Source organism: Corvus kubaryi, unplaced genomic scaffold, assembly GCF_017639235.1.
Source record: "Corvus kubaryi isolate FWS band 111438036 unplaced genomic scaffold, C.kubaryi_AGA036_p1.0 split3-37173, whole genome shotgun sequence".
NCBI lineage: Eukaryota > Metazoa > Chordata > Aves > Passeriformes > Corvidae > Corvus > Corvus kubaryi.
Window position 1 is genome coordinate 925,168 of NW_024582085.1, and position 17,679 is coordinate 942,846.

General features: G+C 46.0%; 2 protein-coding genes across 16 annotated transcripts in view; both read right to left on the bottom strand.

Annotated features, from left to right (window-relative positions):
• Window positions 1-843: 843 nt before the first annotated feature.
• Window positions 844-12,970, bottom strand: ANHX (anomalous homeobox). Of its 5 annotated transcripts, none has more exons than XM_042015177.1 (10): window positions 12,743-12,970; window positions 11,190-11,463; window positions 10,446-10,570; window positions 10,106-10,229; window positions 9,024-9,210; window positions 8,415-8,547; window positions 7,863-8,164; window positions 7,013-7,157; window positions 3,625-3,712; window positions 844-1,763 (listed from the first exon to the last, which is right to left on the bottom strand). In XM_042015177.1, the coding sequence occupies exons 1-10, from the start codon at window positions 12,754-12,756 to the stop codon at window positions 1,671-1,673; spliced, it is 1,485 nt and encodes a 494-aa protein (XP_041871111.1). In that variant the 5' UTR covers window positions 12,757-12,970; the 3' UTR covers window positions 844-1,670. The 5 variants fall into 5 exon arrangements, with proteins under 5 accessions (XP_041871111.1, XP_041871110.1, XP_041871114.1 ...); XM_042015176.1 differs by having other exon boundaries at window positions 7,013-7,160; XM_042015180.1 differs by lacking the exon at window positions 7,013-7,157.
• A 100-nt stretch (window positions 12,971-13,070) lies between these two features.
• Window positions 13,071-17,679, bottom strand: part of DEPDC5 (DEP domain containing 5, GATOR1 subcomplex subunit) — a 41,124-nt gene continuing 36,515 nt past the window's right edge. For all 11 annotated transcript variants that reach the window (XM_042015149.1, XM_042015156.1, XM_042015154.1 and 8 more), the window contains 4 exons: window positions 16,879-17,050; window positions 15,785-15,845; window positions 14,637-14,719; window positions 13,071-13,858 (listed from right to left, as the gene is read on the bottom strand). In XM_042015149.1, coding sequence (XP_041871083.1) covers window positions 13,563-13,858; window positions 14,637-14,719; window positions 15,785-15,845; window positions 16,879-17,050 — 612 coding nt within the window. In that variant the 3' untranslated portion in view covers window positions 13,071-13,562. The remainder of the gene's footprint in view (window positions 13,859-14,636; window positions 14,720-15,784; window positions 15,846-16,878; window positions 17,051-17,679) is intronic.

Here is a 17,679-nt window from a genome sequence, read left to right on the forward strand (position 1 = left end):
GTCATATCAGCAGGGATGAAAACTAAAGTACCTTATTTGGGATCTCAGACAGCAGCCCAGAACGATTCAGTGGGAATTTTGCTATGGGGCTGCTGCCTTCGCATGGAGCCGCGTCCCTGCCTGGTTCCTGACCGTGTCCCGTCTCCGTTCCATCGCAGGCCGCAGAAGCGACGATGACAGAGCCTAGAGAATGGGTTTCCACAAAGCGCGGCCGTGGCGGCGCTCCCTGTGCATCCCCCGCCCCTCAGGGGTCCCGCCGCTGCCTCAGCCTCAGCCCCCGCCCCGCGCGCCCCCTGAGGCGCCGCGCGCGCCCCGCTGTTGCTATGGCCGGGCGGGCGGCGGCAGCCAGTCAGGGCGCGGCAGGACAGAGCCGTCGCTGTTGCCAGCGGCCGCGGACCAACGGGGAGGCGGCGGCGGGCGGCCCGAGGGCCAATGGGGAAGCGGTGGCGGGCGACGGGAACGGCCCCGAGCGGAGGAGCGCGGGCGGGCGGTGGCCGGGGCTGTGACGGCCGGGCGGGCTGGTCCCTCACGGGTGTTCGTGCGGGCCGTACAAGCCCGGCGCCTTTGCTCCCTGCACAAATGCCCTCATTGACTCACGGGCCCGCTGTTGACGGCAATAAGCGATAACGTGTGTGACCCTTCCAAGCACCGCTGTTCCAAACACGAACAAGAGAGGGGCATTCCTAGTGAAATCCACCAAAATAAAGGAGGCTTCAGGCTCTCACCGCCCACAAGTGTTCCCAGGGCAGCTGGGTCCTGCGTTTTAACACATAATTGCCATGTGAAAATTATCACTTCACACCCTTACCTTGAAAAAAAAAAAAAAAAAAAGAACCCTGGAGAAACAGTAAATAAAATTCTTTATTTGAAAACTTTGTAACAAAAGGTAACAGAGGCATCTTCTCCCTGTATCTCCGGGCTGGAGGTTTGGGAAAGAGGACCCATTTTGCAATACAGATTTTTTTTAAAACAGTAACACTTCAGGAAAATACCCTAAAACCCACCCTATAACTTGCAGGATTAGTTTTAAACCTGCATGAAGGGCCTGCCTTGCTACTTCTTGTATTAAACACCAAAACAATGGCATGCCCTAGCACTGAAAATTCTGCTGTGCTCCAGTTTGTGTCACCTGTGGCACTATGGAGTATGGAACACTCCAGAAGTTACACCCTGCAGTGCAACAGAAAGGCAGGAATAAGAAATAGCAGTATTTTACCAGCGCTTAGCTGAGACCTTATCTTCCAAGCCTGAGAAAAAGTTATCCAACATCCAATGCAAGGCAATGTAACCAAATTTTACTCCTTTGAGCACAGGAGCTTCATTTACCTTCATGATGCAACCAAGGACTTGGATCTGACCAGTGCTATGGGTAGATCTATGTTACTGCCACAGAACCAGTGCCTTGATAATTTTAACACCGACAGTGCAGTTTCAGACTACTCCAGGAAAAACCTACAGTCCACGCTGCACCCTTCCTTTCTTCTATCCTTTGCAAATTCTTAATAAAACTGTAACTAAATCAAACTTTGTAACCATTTGAAAACACCTCCATCCTTATCCCCCACTCTAATCACCTCCTTGTCAGACTCCTCTTTCATTAAAAAAAATTAAAAAGGAAAAAATAGGAAGCAATGGGAAGCACAGACACATGGAGTGTATCTGCAGGCAGGTCACATCCGTCCACTGGCAGAAAATTCAAAGAGCAGGCGTGCTGCCTGGAGCATCTCATTGGTTAGTGAGCCAACAACTGGATCCTCCAGGACCTGAAAGACACAGGAAGGAGCCAAAGCCTCACTATATACGATTTTTAACACAGTTGCTTATGGTGGAAGAGCTCCTTTGGGCAGACAGCAGCACAAGGTGTGAGATGGGAGGGAATGTCACTGGTCAGGGCTGTGTGCATGAAGAGACAAAGACCTTCTTCCCCTCTAAATTCAGGTAGAGTAATCCATCACTGGGTGTAGAAGTGACAAGCACAATCAGTGCACAATCCAACTCCTAGGAATTCAGAGCAGAGCAATTCCCTTCGCCTTGCCCTAGGCATTGACGCCTATAAAAGCCAGTAACTGACAGAGGGTAAGACCAGAACTAAATAATCAAAGAAGTGATGTCCTGAACAAGGGAGCTCTGCTCTGGAATTTTTGTTTGCTTGCTTGCTTTTGTTTTACTCTCATTTTGGTTCTAACGGGATGTATGAGCTACAAAAAAAAAAACCTGAGTCTTGTGGAGAAAAAGGAAGTTTTTCATCTGCACCTCTGTAGTTCAGACATAGGAACCAAATATCTCCATATTGTTGCCAGAAGCCCAGAGCAAGTTAATTCAGCAAGAAGCAAAGTGCCCAGGAAATCTGTAGAAGGCTGTAAGATCATTTACCCATTCAAGCTCTTCTTTTCCCCTCGAGCACACATTAAAATATGCAAAAATTGCTTTTCTGAATTCTTGAACTGAGTAATTATTACAAAGATTTGAAGATGTCCCCTTTGACATCTACAAGCATCACTCAGTATCTTGCTCACCAGCCCACAGTGCATTGAGTGTCATGTTTCTTCACCACTGCAAAATCAGTGCAAGAATGCAGAACAGCAAGATGAAAACTAGCTAGAGACAGCCTGCTCTGGGAATCTTAGAAAAGGCTCATCCATTATTAATGCCCAAAGCTTTCCTTCTTGTCTGGCTTACATTATGGCTGGTAAAAAGGCCACTTTCCAAGATACAGATCTTTATATTGATGCTTTCAGAGGCTCGAAAGAGGTTCTGTTACTGCCCTCAGAGCTGCAACCACTTCTCATAATGATGCCAGCAGATATGGGCTCCTGCTTTTCATAATCTCTTTTGAAAAGGTTTTCCCCAGCAGCTCACACTGCAAGGGAAACAGCAATGGATGCTGACTGACTGTTAGACCAACATACATAATGCCAAAAAGTACCTCAATGTACAGCTTAGATAGGGCTTTCTTTTTAGGTAACATTGAATTCAGAGATGTGCTCCCATCCCCTTGAAAGCACAAGATTTCTAACTTTTATTCTCTACTGCCCTAAAGTCCCCATCAGAAGGCAGGCAGACTGCACCCACAGCATGGAAGTACCTTCTCTATCCTGGCCAATAATCACACTACTCTGTATACTGCTATCAGCCACCTCAGAACAATGCAAAATCCCTTTTCCTCAACAATAGCACAGACTTGCAAATGAAAATTACATTAAACATTTTAAGAGGTCTGAGAGAGCAGAGTCAAATTGTGCAAAACCGCTCAGAGGGGAGGACCTTAAGCAGCCATCTTCATGTGATTATTCTATAGGTGAGCCCTCCATTGCTAAAAATTTAAATGACACTTGGGATCTGCACAGGTTCCCTTGGCCACCATTTCAACAACACATTTAGTAAAATTAGGGTCTGATTAGCAATTCAAGTAGGAAAAAAAAATCAACAAAACCACCTTTCCTTCTACTATCTGCTGGATGTTACCCAGGGAATGCCCACCTTGCTCTGAACTGGATTCCAAAAGGTATGCTTAGATCAAATATGTTTCATACTAAATATGATATGAGATTTCACATCTCTGAGAGAGCTGCAGGGGATCATGTGTACAGAGCTCCTTTCTCTGAACATTAGGTATGTTCTTACCTGGCTTTGTCCCAAGGCTTGGCTTTCTTCCATGCAGGGTGCAGAAACAGGTGGGCACTGAGGCTTGCCAAACACAGTCTGAGAGGAACTGGAAAAAAATTATATACAAGTGCATTTGTATTTATGCTCTACTTGCCACTTACTGTAATGTTTTGCAGCAGGACAAGAGGGGCTGTTGGCAAGACTATTCAGCTGATAGAGCTGTTAAGTTGTCTACACACCTGCCCCATTTCTCAAAATTCTTATGGCCTGAAAATACAGGCTCTGCAGTGGGAAGACAGCCCTGACCAGGAGCAGTATACAGGGAATATTTCAATTTGCAACTTTCCTTCTGCCCCAAAACACTCCATAAACAAGGAGGTGTCTACCAAAATGTCTCTCTCAAAACTATAGACATAGACATAACATTGGCTCCGCTTCTGCTACAGCTTTCCAAGGCCACCAGTCCAGTCTGGGGACATGCCTTCCCCATCTAAACTCCCCTGGAGGCTCTGCCAGCCTCTCAAAATAGATCAGTCTGTGGGCACTAGGTCAAGTAGGAGACACTGAGTGCTCAAGAATGGGATGTTCTCTCCTATCATCACCAACTCAAAACTCTCTAATCCAACAATGCTGCCTGTACCACCACCAGGGATAGCCCAAGGTGTGAGTGTCCATACAGGTCCAGACAAGAGGTGCCCACTAGCAGAGTATAGGAAAAAAGTAGAAGCAACGGGGCAAGTGTCAAGTTGCCCTTCCTTGGAATGCCCCCCAGCTTCCAGCACCCAGTCTTGGGACTCCTCTGCTGGAGAATGCATTCAGAGAGTCACATTTCCTGAAGACAAATGGGCTCAGCTCCCTCTCCCACCCTCTCAAGAATTTGTCTCATGGTTTTTCACGGCCCACTTATGCCGATACGCAAGGAGTTCTATGATTCAGTTATGCAACATGCCAAAAAGTAGCCTCTCATTGTTGGTTTGGGACTTGCTGCCTGCCAGTGTCAGGATGCTAGGTTATCCAGAGGGGAAAGCCTAACAGCAGGAGGATTCCCAGCACTCTGAGATGGAATCCCAAAAATGCAGGCAGAGGCTGTAAGCTGCCATGAACATCTCAGCACTGACATTTTCTAAATCAGTATGCTGGCTCATAAATGTAGAATGCCTTGCTCCACAGAGCTCAGTGTGCTTTTCTTTCTGAAATGGAAGGCACGAGATTTCTGCTCTGCAAGAACCATTAGCTGGGCTACATTCCACCTGTCCTGACTTGCAGAATGAAGAGGATACATCACCACTATCTGTAAAGGGGAGCATCTGTTTGGTGTCCCACAGGGACTTCCAGTCCGCTTGCTGGATCAAACCCTCCTCTCAGGCAGCAGAAGCAGATGGAGACAGTCAGCTTCCAGCCTGGTTCCCTCTCACACTCCCACCTCACAGCCCTGTAGATCAGAAGAGGTTTGGACACAGCACAAGTGCGTAGGAGCGGCTGTAAAAAGCCCGTGAAAGAAATCAACAGGAATTGTTCTGATAAGCTTTGAGGACATGTCCTTTCCAGGTGAGCATCTTTAAAAATGAGACAAGCAGATTAAGGGTCCTTTGGCTGACTTGTAGCTCTATCCCAGTGCTCAGGAAGCAAGGAGAACATAACACTGAGTCCACTCCAGATAGGTGATCTTGGCTAAATAATTTCCTTCTCTTTGTGTTATTTTTACCTCTAAAACCGAGATAACTTCACTGCCCTGTCCTTCCAGGACAGCAACACTCATTTGCCTTACAGTTCGATCTGTTGCCCTCCTGAGACCGCAGAAGGGTGATGCTCATTGCAACATGAGTGCTCAAGAGGACTCTGGTAACAATACTCTTCTCTAATCACTGACTCTGTTAGAGGGCTCTGCCTTATAACACAGATGATCCTCACTGACAGAGCAGTGACCTTACCCAAGACTACTCACATGAGCTCTCCTGGCTCTCTAGAGAGAAACTGCAAAATGAAATTGCTGGAATTGCAGCCTAAGCATCGCTCACTTCTGAAAAAGATTGATGTTCCACAGCATTCATGGAATTTTGAGGAGCTCAAGGTTTTGGGGGGAGCTGGACCAGGCCACTAAACAGGGTTTACAAATAGGATTCAAATATCTATATCCTCACCAAAGGTGCCAACAAAGCAGCAAGTCCTGCCCCTCATAGGAATATGATAACGGGTGCGTGGATTCCTGGCACACTGACATACCCAACAAGGAGACATTCACCATAGATTTCTTCTACTGGCAGAACATATTTTAAAAATAAAAATGAGCTCACTCCAGAGTCAGAACATGAAATTTTAAATCCAGCCAAAATATTGCCAGCAAGCCTTGCTGATCTTTCATGATCTTTAGCCACTGTTTAAAACTGTGAATCCTAAAACACAGCCCAAGGTTTATAATGCCTGACCTAGGTTCTCCCCAGCAATTCAGAGCAAGGAGTCTGACATGAATGGGAGCAAGGCACCAGGCCAAGTGGGAAACAGGTAAAAGGCAGAAATGTTTTTAGCAGGGAACTGGGGCCAAAGTCTCACCAATCTTTATCTCCAGTGAATCACTGCCTTTACCTGTTGTTCAACAAGCCACGAAGCCATCTGTGCCTCTGCTTCCTCACCTATAAAGTAGGAATGAAGCTTCTTCTACCTCCCTTTTTGACATACTGACAGTGTCATGCTGGCACAACTGCTGGTCAGTGTCAAGCAGAAGGGTTATAAAATGGGGCTGCTGCTCCTGCTCTGTCTTGCAGATCAGTAAATTAAAGGAAGCCCATAATGTCTGGCAGTGTTTATTTTTATGTAACATTATGGAAGTTGTATAACATATGGAAAATAGCATGAATTTTTGTTTTGCATTCTCTGAATTTATCTCCATTCCCAGAGAAAATCTGAAACCTTTGTTCTACGTGGAAAACAGAAAGACAGAACAGTGCCTGTCTTACTGTCTTCCAATTTGGAAAGCTTGCACTATGGAATAATCTTGTCATGAGGTCATTCATGAAGCTATAAAAACTATTTTAAGATTAAGTACAGGCCCTACCAACCCAGCCCAAAGAACCAGCCCTCACTGGATCAGTACAGGTTATGCTTTTCTGCCAAAACCAAGCCAATAGTTCAGAAGCTGAACCTGCCTAAAAAATAGGGGGTCATATCTTTTCTGATTAGACTGGTTCCAAATCTCCTTTGTGCCACACACACACATACACACTTAGACAACATTACCCATGCACAGATATAAATACCAGTAGGATGGACACAAGGAGAATCAGTCCCTGGGAATGAGATGTATCACTATTTCTGCAACTCTCTTCAACAGGGCACCAAGACATGGCTGGACTCACAGCATCATTTTTATTCCTGTCTTTAGGCAGCCCTGTGCTTTCCCTCCCTTTACCTGTGGGGAATAGATTCCAGGGTCCCTAGCTGTCCTCCTCTAAGGATTAAGCTTTCATCCTCTAAATATGACTCCTGAATGATTCTTCCTGAACTGTCTTCAACACAGCCACCTTGACAGACTGTGCTCAAGGGAACTCTGATACCTGCTGAAAAATATGCTCATATTAAAAACAAGTACAGACACAGATAACATGGCTGCAACCTCTGACCCAGCTATTCCTTCTCTCCTTGCTCCACATTCACCAGAGCCTGGGTGAATCGCAGTTACAGCACTTTCTACTCTACAGACCTACAGCAAAAACAAGTGGAACATTACTTATGCATCCTATCAAGCCTATTCTGAAGAACAGGGAGAAGAAAAGAGATGGTGGGAATGCTGAACAAGACTGGACAGGAAGGAGACAAAGAGAGAAAAAATAGCAAGAGAGAGAAAGGAAAGTAAGAATACGTGCTTGAAGACAAGCACCATGTCACAGTTAAGAAGTTCTCAGGCAGTATCTTAATGATGACAGGCATTAAAAACCCAGAAGCTTGCAAACAACAGGGTGAGCAGACAACACCTGGAGGGACTCTCTCAATGGAAACACTAAAAGGAATGCACCACTATCTTATGGAAGTGGTTACAGTTTAGGCAAAAGAGTAGGTAAGAATGTCTGTTTCAACACCTTAAATCAACAGATTTTCTCACTGAACTACCATGGAAGCAAAACTCCAAAGCTCAAAATAAGCCCTGCTCTCCTTCATCAGGACACTTAAGTGAGCAGGAGTGTTTACAACAATGTTTACAACAATGGGAAGAGAAGCTTGGAAACTCTTAAGGTCAACAATCTGGGTGCAGTTTTACCAACCTTCTACATCTGGGGTCCACACGGAGCCAGAGACTCCTCTGATGCTGTAAGGGGCCTGCCACATGGGCAGCCAATGATTCACAAAGGGAAGGGACTCATAAGAGCCCAGGTCAAAGCTCCCCTGCCAGGGGCTGGCAGCAGCACTGCTCACTGCTTCTTCAGGCAGCACCACAGGAGAGCCAAAGCAGGTTCCTGGTTCCATCACAGCCTCAGTGCCAAAAGGTACAGGTTGTTCAGTGCTGTGAGTGGTGAACAAAGCCAAGCTGGTTCCAGCTTCATACAGCTCAGAGCTCTGCACACAGCTGCAATGATGGAGAAAATGAATCAGCCAGACATATTGCTTTGCCAAAAGGGGACCCCCAGCTAAACGTTTGAATCCTGCCCTCCACAGCTGGGAAATGAGCTGCTCTGACTGGACATGGAACATTGCCATCAGTGGTGGCAAGGTTCCTAAGTGATGTCCCCTGGGAACTGACATGGAAGTCAGTTCTGTGAATATGTTTAAATGTTGCTTCATCTCTGAACTGTCACTGTAGAGATGCCATACATCACCTGGATTCCAGCATCTTTAAATACGTTCCTTCAGGAGGCTTATACAGAGGTGCAGCTGACTGCTCCCATCCTGGCTCACAGGGCATGAGGGTTATCTCCATTTGCTCAGGGCTGATGCCCCCATGAGATCCATCTGAAAGGCGCAGGCCAGGCAGGTGAAACAACACTAATGGCTACTCCAAAGGGCAACAAAACAAGTCTAATCTGCCAAACGCAGCACAACCCCCCTGTTCCTTGTGACTGAAGTTTGGTTGTCTGTGGAAGGACATGGAAATACTGGGTTTTCCGGATTACACTGCCCTGATTCCAGAATCTGAGAGCTAAAACCTGCTGCCTCCCATCTATTTGCCTTCATTTGGTGCTTTTTTAAAGCCAGGCATCTCTTTTCACCTGTCCTTGCACAGGCCTTAGCAGTGTCTGCTCCTCTGGATTGACAGCCTGGAGCCAAACAATGAGGCACTCCACTGAAGCAGAGTCCTCCAGCATCAACTTGATCCATCAGCACATGATGCTGTTCTGAAGAAGCAATATTGTTCCCTTCCTGAGGGAATTTAAAATTGATTTTCACCTCTCTGGACCACATCCCGAAGACATTAGGAAGGGACAAACCTGCAGTTTGTGGAGTGTTGGATCCTTTATCCTGTGGCTCATTTCTGTGGGAAGCCAATGCCCTCTCAGGACATGAATTGTTGAGCTTTTCCATACGAAGGAGGCGAGATTTTTGACGTCGTCGATAATTTGCAAACCAATTATAGACCTGAGTTGGCTGCAGGTTCATGTCCCGAGCCAACCCCTCCTGCAAACCCAGGTGCAGGGAGAAATCAAGGGGAAAAAAATCACATCCAAATAATCAGACTTTTCCCTTCACTTCCAAAAGCAGTCCAGCAAAAGAGCTTCCAAACCCAGATACATTGACTCACTAGGTCTCCTATAGGCCTATGTGGATCTGACTGAGGAGACCATTTTATGAACTCAGTTGATAGAAAACACATATTCCACCCTGCACACCCAGACAATTTGTTTGCTAACGGAAGCCACTGCTATTCTGTAGTACTCGCCAGATAATGCCCTCACCAAATCATGCTCATCCCACAGAATGACAGCTTCACAGAGGTAGACATTAAAGTCTGAAGCCTTCACCTGGCAAGGTAGTGATCAACAATGACTATTGATTTAATTCATACATCTCTTCCATTACAAATCTGTCCCTGTCCAAAGAAGGTAGATCCATGTATACACCAACACAGCCTATTGTGTTATCACATTAAATTACCAGCATTTGAAAAGTCAGCACAAAATATATTCTGGTGAACAAAGTGCAATTTTATACAGGCTGTTACTCAGTCAAGTCAGAACTATTTATCATTGTAATAGAGCTTTGCTGAGTGATGGCTGTTTGGCTGCCTATGCTCAATCACTACAAAATTAGAACAGTGAGGAATTTATTGTCCCTCAACTTTTTGTCCACAGCAAGAGAAATTACTTAGCATGAACCTGATGATTTTTTAAAGAAACCTTTAGGGAAAGATCCAATATGAGGAATGCCAGCCCCAATGAGCCTTCTGAAAACAAGCATTTAGAATTAAACCAGTTTAATTTAGAAATTAAACCAGTTATAGACTCCTGATCACAGAGTCCTGCTTTTCCATGACAGAGAGACCTGACTGGAAATATCCCTAGCATATCCCTACCCGCTGTTTCTTGTCTGGATTTGCTGTCACCTCTGCAGCAAACTTGTGCAGGTGCTGGCGTACCTCTTCTGAATAGTTTCGATTCTTCAAAACTTCAGGACAAAGGGAAATAGGTGGAGGATTCCTGTACACGGGAGAAAATGGGATTAAAAAGGACCCAAAAGGAATAATTCACATTCATGGGAATTTTCTCACATTGCCACAAATGATCAAAATACCAAGAAAAACCAAGCTCCAAGAAGCAGCATCTTGAGGTGCAAAACCAGCCTCTGCATCTGTAGCCCCTGACTCTGAAAACTACAGCAGAGAAAAAAATCTTGGTCTCCCCACAATGCAGTACCTCTTCCTGCAACGAAACCTCTGCAGTGGTGTCAGAAAATCTGTCTGGTGTTTCTCCATAACCCTCCGGTAGTGAATCTCATGCCAAAGTTGCACCAGTTCTTCCTTCTCTTCTGCCTTGCAATACTAAAACAAAACTGTGTGTAAGCAAACCTGCCCAGAGAGTCACTCAGACTGCCTATCAAGGAGAAAACCCTCAACAGAAATTTTATTCAGAGATTCCTACTGGTTTGACAGAGCTGGGAGCATTATCTAAGTATATGGCTTGCTGTACCGTCTCCAGCGTACACAGGGAGTTGCCTAATTCCTTCTTTTTCCCTGGTGAAAAGGTCTACGTTACCAGATCTAGAGGCCAAAAATTCGTCACCTTGAGTGGCACGATCCAGCCTTCCTCATATACTCCCACCCTGTCAAGCCCCCTAATCTTGGGCTTCCCAAGACTTTTGTGTCCTGAGCCCTAAAACTGTGAAAACCAAGAACCACCACAGTAGAGAACAAAAATCCTGCTACAGCTAACTCCATAATCGCCCAGTTACCTTCTTCCCCTTGGCTGATTAACACCAAGTGCCTGTAGCAAAGGCTTTGTCCTGTGTTTCAGGTCAACAATGCACACTTATCACCTTCCACTACCTTACGCCAGCTGGAAATGCTCCGTGTGCTGCAGTTTGGGTACTTCTGCACTAACAGCTTTAACTACTGTTTTGCTAACATGTTTTCCATGAAGAACCGATGAACACATCCCTACCTCCAGGAGTCTGCAGGCTGCATCATGTTGCCCATTATGGATATGAACGGACACACAAGCCCGGACAACATGGATGTTAGTGAGAAAATATCTCGTGTTCTTGCATCCCATCATGGCTTCAACCAGCTTCTCCAGACTAGGAGACGAGCTCTGGAGCTCCCGGCAAAGCTGTCCTGCTAGATCTATCAGCTTGGTGGGTGGGGGATGCTCATTTTCACTCTTCTTTAACATGGCCATGAACTGCTTCATCATCATGTCCTGTTGGAAGCTTTTTCTATGCAATGCATAAAGCTGTGGTTAGATAAAAACTCTTTTATCTCCTATTTTTAGCTTCTATGGTATGCTTTTCTCTTTTTTTAAAAGGAAAGAAATTCACTGTGCTGTTAAAAGCAGCCTAAGAACCTCAAAACGCTTCAAATAAAACTAGCCCTAAAGCAGCCCTGAAAAGCTAAAGACGCACCAGATTTGCAGTTGAGAAAACTAAGCTCAGAAAGACACATTAAACTTTCCCCAAACCTCAGAGACTAACTCTGGGGTTTACATCCACCGCTTACAGGTTAAAACTATCAAAACATTAAGTCCAGAGACATTCAGGTGAAATTAATTCGGTTTTCTCCAAAATGGCACATGACAGGCCCGGGCAGACCGCAGTTACCGTAAAATGTAAAACCACCGCTGGAGCTGTTTCTCGCCCGTTTTCCTGGGAAAAGGAGGCCCGCGAAGTTCCCCGCGAGGACACCCCACCCTTGGGCCAGCTCCACCCCGCCGGCCAAAAGGGGGAAAAGCTGTTAAATAGCTGCGAAGTGCAGGAGCAGGGACACGCGGCAGCCTCGTCCCCTCCCTCCCGTGGCGAGACGACGGTCCCTGCCCGCCGGCCCGCTCCCTGCAGCCGGTCCCAGTCCTAGTCCCGGTCCCTGTTCTCACCGTAGCCTCGTGCAGGTCCAGACGCTTCCCCGCGCCGAGGGCACTCCGGGGTCAGGTGCGGAACCGCCGTCGGGTTTCAAGTCCCCGCCCAGGCGGGGCTCCAGGGCCGCCCCTGCACTCCGCCCCCACCCCCGCTACAGCTTCGACCGAGCACCCGCCGCGTGCACAGCTACTGCCGGAGTGCAGAATAGATGTAGAATGGTGTAGAATAGATGGCAGCAAGTTCCTTCCATAGTAGGGAGTATTTTTAAGTCGCTAATCGGAATCAGACAGGCACTGATAATTTTGACACACTTAGAGCGACTGAATGAAGACGCATGCAGCTCAAACCCACCTTTTTTGCAGATGGGTGCTGTCTAAAAGCAGATGACTCATCCTGACTCAGTTTAGGGGATAAAAAACTGAAGCAGCTACGGTTTGCCTTGAATCACACCTGAACACCACTGTGAAGGTGTCAGTCCTCTCCTGACTCCAGTTTCTCGATGGTATGTAACAATAAGGAACCATCTCGCAGCAGGAGCCAACAGCCTCCACGCATGGCACAGCTGGGTGCCGGCTGTGACCCACTCTAAACCTGTGCTTAAATAACCAACTCCTGCCAAGGCCCTGCAAAGACAAAGGCTACGTACTTGAGTGCAGGCATCTTCCTCTTGCGGCATGCAGATACATTCTAAAAACCTGCCCATAATCCTCAGCAGCAACTTGCGTTCAGTAGCCCTTGATTTCTCCTCAGGCTTTGTTGCCGGCCTTGCAAGACAGTGACTGGCTTCCTGCTCTTGCTGTGTGACACTGTTCTAGATCCAGATGTGAAGACAGAAAATCCTGGATGATTACAAGACAAAGCCCCAGCACTGAACTTTGAGCTGAACATAGAAAGCAGTATTTTCTTTTGGCAATTGCTCTCTTTTACTCACAAATTCTGTATTGCTGTGGAGTTACAACAAAACATCAGGTCACTTCATTTTCTGCATTTGACTTATTTACATGTAGGAAAATTTAATAACCATCTCTTACATCTTATCTTACATATTCACACAATCAGGTACACCTTGGAAGGGGGAGGGGCAGGCTGCTGCCAGGCACATCAGATGCCAATGGTACCGATCATTTCCAATGACTGGAAGCTGATACCATCACACTGTGCTGAATCCAACTGCCCTTGAAAACCATTTGCACTCTCCCTCTTTTATCTCTGCCCTAACTTAAGTTTTGGCAACCAAGGACTGTAGATACTTGAAACCAAGCTGAGGTCAGGTGATAGATCCTGGCAAGCCAAGAGCTCAAATTCTTCTCTTCCAAGCACTTAATCAAATTCTGTTGAATATCAACAGCAATATTGCTCAGGTCCTCTTGGAGCCTCAATATGAATCCAACAGAGAGACTCTTCACTTCTACTTCCTTGCCACAAGGTAAAGCTTCTAGCTGTCTCCCTAAGAGATACAACCCTATTCACGGAGCACTAGCATGCATCTTGTCCAGACAATCAGTCCAGAACATAACAAGCCGGCTGTCTTTGTTCCAGCAAAAGTCTGTGAAGTCTTTCAGCAACCGGTCTGCGAACTTCTCATCGCCAGTGGCACTGGAGCGCCAGGTTTTGGTCAGCATGGTGTTGTAGGCCCAGTTGTAGCCAATGCGCTCCTCACAGAACATGTTCTGGTTGGTGGAGCTGGTGGAGTTGCGCCGGCGCCGCTGCTGCCCACTAGAAAACTTCCGCTTGGAATACGGCAGCTGCAAAAACACTGTCCCTGCAGGAAAGAGACAGCACTTTAATCTGAGGGAGACCTAAGTCCCTACTACTGGTAGCTGACTCCTTAAATTCTGAAAAGTAAACTGGCCTGAGTTTCATTTAATTGCCTTTTAGCATGAGAAAATGGGATACACTTTTCCCTCTTGGCTCTTATGTGCTACTTCTTCCTGTATGTTACAACACTGGGAGGGAGTGCATTTCGTCTGCCCTTCTCTTACAAGCACAGAATGAAACAAAGATATTTGGTCCATCTTGCTAACTTACCATGAATTTCCATTCTCTTCTGCAATTTTCCAAATGCTGTCTTCCCGTCATTGTTTTCATGTCTCAGCAAGTGGACCCTAAATGCTTGATCTGTCTCCCACACAGTGTGCATGGGTAGAGATGCATCTACCACAGACCTTAAGCACAAGAACAGAGCGCTAACTTCTCCCAACACCTTTTCCTCCTTCTAGCTTCTGGGTACCCATTTATTTACATTGACCTTGGAATAAGCTTTGCCTTATTTTTTAAAATTTCCTTCTAGAAAGAAAAGTTTCAGAGCCATTGTAAAGCAAGATTTCAAACCAACACCATTTATTAGCAGCAACACTTCGTGCTTTTCATACTGCCCCCTCCGGTTTTCTGGTTTGTGTTGTCTGACACACCTACTTCTCATCTGGTTAGGGACAGAACAGCACCAGCATCACTAACACGAAACACAAAACACATGTAAAATGGTTCTCTTGTTTGTAATAACCTCCTCCTTGCCACAGTGCCTCCCAAATATTGCTCACCTGTGACATGGATATACTGGGGCTTGTTCTCTGCTGGGAAGTTGAATGCAGAGGCTGAATATTTATCCTGTACAAATCCAAATCTGAAGAAATAGAGACAAGGGGAATTAAAAAAGCAAAGAAAACAGAAAGATAAAACGAGCAAGTCCAGGTAGGATTCCTTAGCCAAAGGCAGGGGCACCAGAGGAAATCCTTCCACTATCCCTTTCTTATGGCCTGAAGGCAAAAGGAACAGGGATGAAGAGAGCTGAGCCTCTCCAAATATTCTCTGCCCCTGCCAGACACAGCGTGAAAGCCTGTCACCCCACACTGTTCCCTGTCCTGACTCGAGCTGGAAACAAGGGCAGCAACTCCAAGCAGTCTCTGACAAAATGGGGTGGCTGCACACGAGGGAGGGAAGAGCAGTAGTCACGACAGAGTTCCCTGGGTATGTTTCAAGCTGCAACATTAGTTTTTTCATGATGGGCAATGCTCCATGCAGAACTTCAAGCAGCTTACCTGGCAGTTCTCTGCTGTTTGTAGGATACTTGTTCTTCTCCTGCTTTCTAAACTAATTAAAGCTGATTTCCAAGCTAAAGTCCATTACAAAAGGCAGCCCTCTCTGTTACGAAAAAAAGCCTGGCAGCACCATCATGAAAGAAACTGGCAGCTCAATCACTCAAAGGGATAAGGCTAGATAGTATCCAAAGTTTCCAACAATTCCTTCTTAAACTGGGCCCAACCTCCTCTGTACAGGTCCCACCCCAGTCTCCTGCCTATTATCAATCGTAGGGTGTCATCCAGTTCAAGAGTGTGCTAAATACACAAGAAGGAAATAACTGCCCCTTCTCAGGAAGAATCTATTCACACTCTTTCTGCTTCTAACTTAGAATAATGGGCATTTTCCAAAGGCAAGGCTCTCCTTAGGAGGAGAGTATGGTTCCTAAGGAGTGATGGGCTGAAACACTACACAGCTGCACTTTGCAGCCACAGAACCACCTCCAGTCATGCAGGCTGTATTTTAGTCTAACAGTCTGTAAGCAGACTTCAGAGAGGCAGACAGCACAGAACCCAAGTGACTCAGGAGTGACTGATCAGCACAGGCCTTCATCCCACATTATCCAGGGAGACAGGAACTGTTTGGTCACTCCACTCCACTGCAGACATACCTGTGTGCTATTGCTTCCTGGAGCAGATGCATTCGGTCCCAGTATGTTTCTGGTTCAAAGCCTGAAACAAACAAAAAGGTAACAATTATCTAATAAAGCTTTATTACCTCCCTTTTCAAGACTTCAGTTTTTCTCAGGAGGCTTCTGTGCACTCTTTTTTTTTCCCTAGCCATTTCTTTCAGTCACATTTTTTCCTGTCAGCTGTCTCTTAGAGATGTGTCTTGTACACTCCAGTAGCAGACTCATCCCTGAATTTATTATTTGTGTCTCTTGAGATGAAGGAGAGGAACATAAAGGGGGTGTGGGAGAGGGCAAGGAAGAAGAGTGGGCTGCTGAGTATCACAAGAGTGCTCTGAAAATACTTAATTCAGTCAGTGGGGCTATGGTGACCTCACAGCATATGGATTTGTCACATTCATTTTACAGTTACACCTGGACACTGAGTCAATGGTTAATGAAAATACCATATTTACTATTTTAAAACAGAGCCTTTTGCTAATTGTCCCTTCTCATGATGCAATTTTGCCCTTCTCTTCATGGGGACAGTTCTCCAATCTTTGGGCTTCCACCTGAGATTTACCACAACTCACTGGAAAGGGCAAGGTCACATTGCAGAAAAGGAGATTGCAGTTTCTCGTGCTTAATCTCATGTGCAAACACTGTAACCATTAAAGTAACCATGGCAACAACAAAAAAAGGATGGCAGTGGTGAAAGCCCAGTCTTAGGGAGGGGGAAAATGAACAAATGGAGGATACAAATGCAGAGCAGCTGTGGGTCTATGAGCAAAACAGACACAAGAGTCTATATCAAACACACCAGCTACTTGCTATGGGTTCTTGTAAGGGTGTGCAGGTTAAGGATCACAGGTGAGACCACCTTTCCTGTGTGTTAGTGCTTCCGGCTGCCCACCCCACCCCACACACAATCAGCCTGCCAGCACAGCTTCCCTCCAGCACCTCCTTCCCGAGGAGGCTGCTGACCTGTAAAAACAGCTCCTTCAGTCCCCTAAAGCTGGCTTGTAAATGAGCTTCTTTATGCCAGCTACATGCCAGCAGTGACCTGTTTGCACAAAGTATCAAAGCGCATTTCTTACCATCAAACAAATGCTCACTCCCCTCCTTCAGCAAGCAGCTCACATTGAGTGGGATGAACAACTGAGCTCGAAGTGGGTCCCCGTACAAGTAACTGGGCAAAGCAAAGGGGCCTTCCAGGACTGGGACCAGCAGGAACCCACAGGAGGTGGCTTTCCGATGCCAACCCTGAACCTGAGAAGAAATTCAAACAATGAATCATAGCACATATGCCAACTGACGAAGGGCACTTGCGTGCCTAAGAGCAACTCATTCCCCAAGAATAGATCAGACATGCTCAATTCTCCAAAGGCTCAGCTTGCTCTGCATGGCAAGCACACCAACGTCCTTGCAAGCAAAGCAGTACAAGCACAAGACATCAGGATTTCCTTTTCTGAAGTGCCCCATCAATCAGAAAGCACTTTAAAATAGGACATTTTTCAGGAACTGATTCAGCCTACTTATCACCAGTGGCTTCTGCTTTACTGGAACAGTGCAATCGATTTTAAATAAAAGCCAAACCAACTACCTAGTGCTGTCCGGCTGGGTGGGGTAAAACCTGGTGTTAAATAATTTGAGTTTTACAGAAGCTACACCAGGGAAAACCAAAAATCTAAAAATCAAATCTAAAAAATTAATCTAAAAATTAAAAAGTGACATGTTTTCAATTCAAAAATGTCTTCAGTAAGTTGGAAAAAACCCTAAAACATTGCTGAACAGGAAGAACACATTGCCTGGAAAAGCTCTGTTATGAAAGCAATTCCACTGAGATTTAAAGTTTTAAGGTTTGGGGATAGAAGGAATGTAATGAGAAACAGATTTTT

What these genes read in the sequence shown, in the direction of transcription:
- ANHX (XM_042015175.1), bottom strand. An exon ending in CAGCCTGCAGACTCCTGGAG is followed by an intron (nt 10,571 to 11,189) that starts GTAGGGATGTGT and finishes GTTTTGTTTTAG; the next exon opens with TATTGCAAGGCAGAAGAGAA. An exon ending in AGGTTTCGTTGCAGGAAGAG is followed by an intron (nt 10,230 to 10,445) that starts GTACTGCATTGT and finishes TCCCGTGTACAG; the next exon opens with GAATCCTCCACCTATTTCCC.